This window comes from Chiloscyllium plagiosum, chromosome 2 (assembly GCF_004010195.1).
Source record: "Chiloscyllium plagiosum isolate BGI_BamShark_2017 chromosome 2, ASM401019v2, whole genome shotgun sequence".
Taxonomy (NCBI): domain Eukaryota; kingdom Metazoa; phylum Chordata; class Chondrichthyes; order Orectolobiformes; family Hemiscylliidae; genus Chiloscyllium; species Chiloscyllium plagiosum.
The window spans coordinates 64,935,030-64,945,200 of NC_057711.1; the positions used below are offsets into that span (position 1 = coordinate 64,935,030).

The 10,171-nt window shown below is 39.4% G+C and overlaps 1 protein-coding gene across 1 annotated transcript in view; it reads left to right on the forward strand.

Moving 5' to 3' along the window:
• commd10 (COMM domain containing 10) overlaps positions 1-10,171 on the forward strand; it is a 90,405-nt gene that overhangs the window by 73,414 nt on the left and 6,820 nt on the right. Inside the window, exon 6 of the mRNA XM_043711296.1 lies at positions 8,440-8,499. Within this exon, the coding sequence (XP_043567231.1) occupies positions 8,440-8,499 (60 nt within the window). The remainder of the gene's footprint in view (positions 1-8,439; positions 8,500-10,171) is intronic.

Consider the following 10,171-nt stretch of genomic DNA (forward strand, 5'->3'; position numbering starts at 1 on the left):
TGTAGTCATGGATGACAATTGACCTCTAATGAAAGTCATAATGGACTCAAAATGTTACCTCGGTTTGTCTCTCCACAGATGCTGCCAGATCTGCAGAAGTTTTCCAGCATTCTGTTTGTTTCAGATTTCCAGCACTGCTGTATTTTTTTTATTGGAAGTATTATAACAATTGTGCATACCTAAATTCCCTAATGGTTCCAGTTCTAAACTGGTGTAAATGTTTTTCAGTTACTGCTTTGTTACTCCTACTGCATATACCATTTCTTAATTGTAATTGCTCCCAGTTTTACCATCATTTTTCCTCCTGTACAGTATAATACAAATTTAGATATTACTACTCATTGGTTTGAACCACCAAAGTAACAAGTCAAGCATGCTGTCAGAACAAATCCACCTAAACTGCTAATGTTTGATTGCCCAAAAGCAGCATTCTGTAGCAATCATCAACTCTATATTTGCTCCATAAAATGGCAGATTTATTTTAATAAAAGAATGATGTTAACTAGTGATTATAGATTTATTAGCATTTGGTCTCTGGCACTTTGAAGTTTTGATGGCTTGAGGCATGACAATCACATCTAAAATCTCTAAAGTTGTAAAGCATTGCTTTGTAGTTTTTTTTTTACAGAATCATGACTATAATCGCTATTAGTGATTCTTTCATTCTGTTCACATAACTATTTTTTTCCAAAAACCAATTTAACAACATTTGCTAGTGTTTCAAGCATTTCTTTAAAACAATATAAATCAGAATCTCATACTTGTCCCAGAAGTTCCATAGGCATTATTTAACTGCTTTAGATTAGAATTTTGCAACTACTTTTGCAAAAGAAACAATTTTCACAACCAGAGACAGTGTAAATTCGAATGCTTTTTAACAGTTGATATTTATATCTTTATTTAGTGAATTAAAACTTCCCAAGGTGCTTCACAGGAATATTATAAAGCAAAATTAAACTTAAGTTATAAGAAGGCAGATGGCCAAAAACCTGGTTAAAGAGTTGGGTTTTAAGTTGCGCCTTAAAGAAAAAAAAGAGAGGTTTAAGGAAGGACGTCCAGCACTAGGGGCTTATGCAGCTGAAGGCTTGATCAGTAGTGATACAATAATTAAAGTGGGATTGGTGAACAGACTTAAATTAGATGAACGCACCTATCTCAGGGTTTTTGGGTTGCGAGCAATTTGAAGAGCAGAGGAGGGGTGAAGTTACGGATGAATTTGAAACCAAGATGAGTGGTTTGATATGAATGTGTTGTTTGACTGGTCACCACTCTAAGTCAGCGAACGTAGGTGTGAAAGGTGAATAAAATGATCTGCAAGTAAGGGTGCAGGCAACAACCATTTGGATGATCTCAAGTGGTCTATAATGAGAGGGTAGAATGTGGGAGAGCAATCAGCAATGCAATGGAATAGTCAAATCTAGAGTTACCAAAAACATGAGTTTCAGCAGCAGATGTGTTAAGGCTCTTCTGATTTCAGAATAGCTTAGATAGAAATAGATGTTTTTTTGTGATGGTGCAGACAGGTAGTCAGAAGCTCATTTCTGGCTCAAATATGACATCAGCATTTAAAATAGCCATTGACAGTTTACCAGAAAAGGACAGAGAACCAAAAAAAAACTGTTTGGAAGAGGAACTGAAGAAAATAGCTTGCCCCATGTTTAATTGGAGAAAATATCTGCTCACGTAGTGCTCTATGTTGGACAAGCAAACGTAATGCTCTGTTTTTGAATTTTTTTTTGTCAAGGTGCTAAAATGTAAATGAGAGAGAGATGGGTCCTACCAGAGATAAAAGGAGTGAGAAGAGCAGCCATTGAAAGTGATACTGGCTATTTTTAAAGAAGTAAGAATGGAATCAACTGGCATTCAGCAAGATGTTGGAGGAGGGTGATTATTTCAACCATGTCAGAAAACTACAGACAGTTGAGAAGGAATTGAAAGGAAAGTGACTGATACAAGCTGTTTAAGTCCTGTAGTAAGGATAGAAACTTGATTGGAGGGATTTATCCAAACACCAACTTCAAGTATAATTTAGAATGGATTTGAGAGTGGTAGCATAGTCGAAGAAATTTGAGAGGAAGTGGCAACTGGAGGTTAGGGTGATAGTTTGCAAGGGCATGTAGCCTCCGCTACTAAAGGCAAGGGAGCAGCACCACCTACAAGATCCTCTTCCAAGGTTGCACAGCATCTCAAGTTGGAACTACCCTACCATTCTGTTGCTGTCATTTAGATCAAAATTCTGGAGCTCCCTTCCTCTTGTTATTTGAACATGCCTGTGCCACATGGGCTGTAAAGGTTTAAGAAAACAGTTCAGCACCACCTTTTCAAGGACAGTTAGGGATGGAAACAAATGCTGACCTTGAATATGATTATTAGTTCCCATGAATGAATGAAGTAAAAGGGAAATGTCAAATGGTTTGGTGTTTGAGGTAAGTGGTGATGACAGCAAATATAAAGAGGGGGTTGACATCTGAAGAAAGAGCCATCAACAATGTCAGCTAGTGTGGAACATGGGAGAGGAAAATCAGTGGCCACTTAGTGAGAATAAAATTAACAAAGCAAGAGGCGGGTCTCATGGAAAAGATTATTCTGGAAAGAAGAGTTGGGGGAAAAAACCTAGTTTTCTAAGACCAAAGGGATCGGAGGAAATTTGAGGATGGGGGAGGAAAGTTCCACAGGCAGCTGATCATATTGTCCCAATCTAAATAACAGTCTATGAGCTCCTCTCACTTATTCTTGTAGGTAAATGTGAAAGGAGTGGGAGAGACCGGTTTAAGAATCTGGTTTACAAATGAGAAAGGAAGACTGAGTGACAGGGGTTTAGCTTTGCTTTCCAAGTTGATCCTTTGCATCAAAAACATTTTTAAAAATTCTTGTATAAGAAGGAACAGGAAAGGAAGTTCTGTTTGTACTTGGAAGTATAATTTGAGTGCTCTATTGTGGAATCAGGAAAGGGCCCATTGAAAGCGACAAATTGAAATCTGATAATTCAGTGCCCCACATTTTTTTTAAAAAACAGTTCTTTGCAATGCCCAGTTTCAGACTCATTACTGCTTGACTCAGTGAAGGCTGGTGACAACTTGCAACAGTAAACAAATGTGTGAAAGACCTGGTGAAAGAAATGAAAAAGCCATACATTGACGCATGAGAGAGAGACAAAGTAAAAGGCACCCAGATGAAGAGAAATTTATACAAGTGGAATAGAGCAAGGTGGTCAAACTGATAGAGACAATGGGATGCAGTTTGAAAAGCTTGGAAGACTGTGTGAAGTTAGGAATTAAAAGATGAATGGAAAGATTATGGGACTGTTGAGACATTTTTTGTAATGTCCAGTATTGTGGTGGTCAACAAAATTCTAATCCAGATGTAGAAAAGACCATGTTGTGTTCCAGTTGATCAAGGCTTGGTGAAATAGATGTGCTTTGCTTTACCTTTTAAAGTCTTCTTAATGGGGCAGAGTAGAGGGGTAAAAAGTTCTAGGAGATATTGAGCTAATACAGTTGAGACTGATTCTGTCACCAATGGTGAGTATATGATAGTGGTATATCCTTAGAAAACGAAAATCCAAGAATGAAGCACACATGAGATTGGAGAAGGTTGTAGGGGCAGGAGTGAGAAGAAAAAATCACAGAAGGATTTGTAATGAGCAGAGGAGTTTTGTATTTATTGGATTTTGGTCAGAAACTTAGAGTATATCAGTAAAAACACGATTAATCAATCAGCGTGTGAGGCTGTTTTTACAAATTCAAGTTTAATACAATTGATGTATATCTAAGTGGAGCTTATCAAACATATATGGGCAGAACAACAATTTGAGTCTGAATATACTTCTAACATTAGAACCCAACTATAGTGTTGCTTGACTATAGTGCTTTGCAAATTTCTTAGATGGTAACATTGAGCAGGTAATGGTTAAGCACAGGAACATTTCTAATAGAATTAATGCATATACCAGCTTTGTAAAACCAAATTTGTTTTCTTCAGCTACTTATCTGGAACTTACATTGGGGGCAAGTGATGTGGTTACATCTTTCTTGAGTCTCACCTGACATTGATACACTTTGTGGAAGATTAGAATTCTTTTAAATCTGTAATGAGCGATAGCAAATCCAAGTAGGTATTCACACTAACAATCAAGTGAGTGTTTGATCTTTCCATTGCAATAGGAGAATGTGACTCTGTGAAAAAGTGATGAATGAATGTAAGGAAGCTCCTCTTTAGATAATTAGGAAAGTTATGATTCATTTGTTCTGTTAAAAATGCAAATGTAATTTTCTTTAAGTTTAAAAGCCAGTTGATTGTTTAGGTGTCAAAATTATATTTTATGGCGGGGGGGGGCTCCCTGACCCCTCTGTCTCACTGTTGATTTCCTAGTTACAATTTCATGTCCTTATTTTTTTCTTCCTCCTCAAGCATGATTGAGGCAATGCTGTTTGTGAACTACTCTATTTTCTCATGTCAGGACCATCCTTGGGCACTCGTTGATGCATTACCTGCTTTTGATATGACAGTATTTAGGTTGCCATTCTATGGGTACTACAACTTTCTGTCCTGACACACCAAAGGTAAAAGGAACTTAAGGTGTGTTCTTTAATGTTCCAGATTTCGGCTCAAATAATAAAGGTAATGAACTAATTTGTATATAATCAGCAACTCCAAGTGGTAATTGACTGAATCACGTTAGAAATTGTTTCTTTGCTCAACTGGATGGGGAAACGCAGCCAAAACATAGTACTGACATTTAGTCAGGAAGAAATAGAATTATGGTACTGTCTGTGGACTAGTTCCATCACTTGTCAGTGGAAAAAGCACAGCAAGTCAGGCAGCATCCAAGGAGCAGGAGAGTCAACATTTTGGATATAAGCCCTTAATCAGGAATGTGGAGGGGGAAGGGCTCTAAGAGATAAATAGTGGGGTACAGGTGGGTCTGGGAGGCAGGCAGGTGAGAGGTAAATATGAAAGGTCAGTTGGGAAGGTGGAGCAGTTAGGTGGGAAGTAAGATGGAGAGATGGATCAGGTCAAGAGGGCATTGCCGAGTTGGAGGGTCAGATCTGGGATGAAGTCGGGGATGGGGAAATTTGGAAACTGGTGAAGTCAATGTTGCTGTGTGGGTGTAGAGTCCTAAGGCAGAAGATGATGTGTTCTTCCTCCAGTTGGTGGGTGGCTTTGATTTAGAAGTAGAGGCCACACAGGATTTGCATGTCCTTGGGTGAGTTGCAGGGATATCAAGCGCCAACCCACGGAGTGGTTCAGGGAACATCTGTGGTCTGCACACACCAAAAAAACCCCACCGCCCTGTGGCCAACCACTTCAACTTCCCCTCACACGTTATCTTCCGCCGCAACCCGAAAACCTCATGACATCATCATTGCCTTCACCAGTTTCCAAATCTCCCCTCCCCCCACTTCATTCCTGATTCAAACCTCCAACCTGGCACTGCCCACCTGACCTGACCTACCTATCCATCTTTCTTACCTATCTGCTCCACCCTCCCCACCAACTTATTGCAATCACCTCCTACCTGTATCCACCTATTATTCCCCACCTACCTTACCCCCACCCTGACCCTCGTATATATCCCTTAGCTCCCTTCCACCTCATTCCTGATGAAAGGTTTATGCCTGAAATATCGACTCTGCTGCTCCTCTGCTGTCTGACCTGCTGCGCTTTTTCCAGTGCCACACCTTTTGACTCTGACTCTTCAGAAATCTGCAGTCCTCAGTTTCTCCTGGTTCCGTCATTGCTAAGAGCTGGAAATTGCCCTTAAAAATCAGCAGGCAGAGAGGAGGATCTCAACAAAACTTCTACATAAAAAGGTAGGTTAGTCTCACATGAGTTGTTTTCAAGAAGGAGTTTGATATGTCTTGGGGTTAACAGAATCAAAGGATATGGGGAGAAAGCTGAAACAGTCTATTGAGTTGGGTGATCAACCATGATCATAACAAATGATGAAGCAGGCTTAAAGGACCGAATGGCCTACTCCTGCTTCTATTTTCGATGTTCCGATGTTTTTATATCTAGCCAGCAAAGCCAACTATAGAAATAACAGTCATTTGATATTGCATCAATGATGTAGTGTTGACATTCATTCGAGATATTTGTGTGGTTAATATTCATGTTTGTGTATCTTAATGGCACTCAATCACTGTTAAATTATTGTGCATTTGAAGGGTAATTTGCTTAATTGACTGGTTATGCTAATGAATTTTTTTCTGAGAAGTGTTCTTTGTTATTTTCCAATGCGTTTTGCATTTTAAATCAATACTTCATACATTCTGATTTGCCCAGGTGCTTTAGGTAAAGTTTTTTTTAAAGCTATAGAAAACTGAACTTCACTCTGAACATGGCAATAAAAATGTACACTCATATTTAGTCTTGTTGAACTCTGTTTTCCATCTGTGTGTACAGTAGTAGGATGTTGGAGAAATCATTGCATAGTGAATAGAAATATCTTTTTGGTAACATTATCTATTTTGTTTGCATTGATAATGATGGAGCCAAAACAGTCACTCAGCTGTGCCAACAGTTGTTGTGTGATGCGAAATTTCATCTGCATTCCTTTGATCGCTATCTAAAACCTAGATTTCTCAATTGAGACCTGAAAAAGAAGTGCAATAATTTAAATATTATATGCAAAAAAGCTACATTGTTAATAAATTTGAGCTGGTTTAGTTTTCCGATAAACAATTTTCAGCATTTTTGGAGTTTCATTAGTATTTGTAATTGAGTGCTGCCTTAACTTGAAGACCCATTTCTAAGAATTAGATTTAACCACTCTGTTGTTCATTACAATTGCTGCACTGACTTCAAATTTTAAAGACCTCTGCAAAAATTAATAAATTTCCTGAATATGGTTGCAGTGGGGAAAATGCTGATTGCTTAATTGATGTAATAAATATTAGATTGTCGGTTTGCTCGCTGAGCTGGTGGGTTTGTTCTCTGATGTTTTGTCATCATGCTAGGTAACATCATTAGTGAGCTTCCGGTGAACTGTTGGTGTATTGTCCTGCTTGCTATTTATGGGTCTTGGTCTGTTGTGGGTGATATCATTTCCGGTTCTGTTAATAAGAGGTTGGTAAATGGAGTCTAATTCGATATGTTTGTTAATGGAGTTCTGGTTTGAATGCCAGGCCTCTAGGAATTCCCGTGCATGTCTCTGTTTGACTTGTCCCAGGATGGATGTATTGTCCCAGTTGAACTGGTGTCCCTCTGTCTCTGTGTATGAATACCAGTGATTGTTGGTCATGGCTTTTGGTAGCTAGTTTCTTACAGGTTTGTCCGATGTATTGTTTGGTGCAGTCCTTGCAGGGTACTTTGAATATCTCGTTCGTTCAAGAAACCAGCAGGTAGGTAGCCACAAAGACATGACCGACAATCACTGGTATTCGTACACAGAAACAAAGAAGGACACCCGTTCGACTGGGACGAAACATCCATCCTAGGACAGGCCAAACAGAAACACTCGTAGGAATTCCTCAAGACCTGGCATTCAAATCAGAACTCCATTATAAACCAATAGATTTAGACCCTATTTTACCAACCTCTCAGAAACAGAACTGGGAATGATATCACCCACCACAACAAACCAAGACACATGAACTGTAAGCAGAATGACACCAGTGTTTCACCAGAGGCTCACTGATGTTACCTAGCATGGTGACGAAACATCTGAGAACAAACCCACAGCTCAGCGAGCAAATTTACAACCTGATCCAAAACTTAAGTTACAACTCTTCTCTAAGATCTCCAAACAATAAATATTATTGAGTCTCCATTCATGTTGGTTATGTAAATTGCCACAGATTTATTAATGTTCATTTTATTACATTGAATTCTGTTTTTGACATTTTCTAAAATTCTTGAGTTACTACTTTGAAATGTAGCTATCTGAATAATTTCAGAATGTAGCAGTGACTAGATAAGGGGATACTTAAAGTCCTAATGGAGAAACAAAATACTAGAAATCTAAAACAAAGCCAAACATACTGCAAACGCTCACCAGTTCAGGCAGGATCTGTGAAGAGAGAAAGCAGTAAAATTTTAGGTTGATGACCATTTCAGTCATTTCAGAATTGAGTACTGTCAAAGGGCCACCAGTCAACCTGAAACATAATTTCTCTCTCTGCTGCTTAAGGGTACTTGATGTTCAGGGAGGTGTTCATAATTAATGAATAACTTAAATTTTCAAGCTGTTATAGCAGCTGCAAATGTGTCCAGTAACTGTAGGATTGAATTGAAACTGGAAAGTAGTGTTTGAATGCTGCAGTGCATTCATCTCTGCTATGTAAGAGATGTATTGCAACCAATTGGTGTCAGGTGCAAATCCATGCATCTCATAATTGATGTGTGTATTTGGACAACATAATTTATTATGTTTGTAATAAATCAAGCTGAATATCATTTTTTGTGACTAATGAAATAAACGTTTTGTTTTGAATACAGAACACAGAAAAGATTTTAGTGGAATTTAACCATGGAGAACTTCTAGAATTTTACAACAAGGTGAGTAGGTTCTCTGCAATAAGTCAGCAAATTAACAGTCTATTTTTCATGACTTTACAAACATGCTGACTATTTATGCTTTTGGTAATTTTTTGGGAAATGTTTTTGCCACTTTGAACATTCAACTTAGTTTAAGTGTGACAGCTGTCTTAAAGAGCCTTTGTTGCTCACTTATAAGTGAGCTCATTTATCTGGAGAAATGTTGAGTACTTAATGTTGGACCCTAGTTTTAGAGTTGTTAAAAAGGCTACTACCACTCTGAGTTAGGGGTGCTTGCCTGATAATGTTCCTAATCACTTGATATCAGCTCCTACTACACAAGTGGTCTTCTGGTGAGTGTGAATCCATTTTAGCTGTAATTCTCAACCTTTCCTCTCATTAGGATGGAGGCTTGTTGACCTGCAATTCAACAGTACTAGAGGCACTTCAGCTAAGCGGTCATCATTTAAGTTGAGCCCTTAGCAGCAGACTACCTGATTGGTAGGGGTTTAGCAGTTGACCTTTTATCCTGTTTGCATTGTACATCTTTTTTTTAGATTAGATTACTTAGTGTGGAAACAGGCCCTTCGGCCCAACAAGTCCACACCGCCCCGCCGAAGCGCAACCCACCCATACCCCTACATTTACCCCTTACCTAACACTACAGGCAATTTAGCATGGCCAATTCACCTGACCTGCACATCTTTGGACTGTGGGAGGAAACCGGAGCACCCGGAGGAAACCCATGCCGACACAGGGAGAACGTGCAAACTCCACACAGTCAGTCGCCTGAGGTGGGAATTGAACCCGGGTCTCTGGTGCTGTGAGGCAGCAGTGCTAACCACTGTGCCACCGTGCTGCCCACAACTTGTATATAACACCTTAACGTTGCTGGTGATCAGGAGCTAGAACCTTGGCTGATCTTCTCTCAATTCAAAGGTGCCAAAGCTAAGTGTAGTGCCATCACTAAAATAGAGATCAAGTAACTGAGTGAAAACTAAAGATTGAAATTGATACTTCCTGATATGCATAACTTAATAACAGGGTAATCTAATTAAGTGAATGGGGAAGCCTTTGGAGTTACTGTTTCAGATTTACTTTTTAAAGTGTCACTTTTCAAGATGCAACACGAGATCAAGTGTGAAGAAGGAAGATCAAGTCTCATTCTACTCTGCTCCTAAGTTAGAGGTTGGAAAATACATTGAGAAGAGAAATTCAGATGTGGTGTTCCCTATAATGACATGGTTATGGCCACATGCTACCGAATGCAACAATGTATCTTAGCTTCAGCAGCCAGTCACAAGCCCTTCAAATAAGTATTATCAGTGTCTGCTGACACCCGCAACCGTGGGAATCTGTGCATACTCGCTAATCTGGAAAGGCATATGTGCACAATTCACCCAAAATATCATTCCATAAAATCTACATATGGCATCAGGCACAAAGGCCACACTGCACATGTGCTGAGAAGAGGCACATTTTTTTGAAATTGAATTCAATGGTGAGGAACGAGGACAGTGATTGGGGGAGAGGAGAGGACAGTATGGGGATGTGCAAAGAAAGCACGAAGGATAGCGTTGGGAAGGAGAGCACGGAGAATGGCAGGTGAGGGGGAGAGGAGAGGATAGTGGGGATGAGGTGAGGGAACAGGACATTATGTGGGGGGTGCGAAGAGAACACAAAGGACAATGAG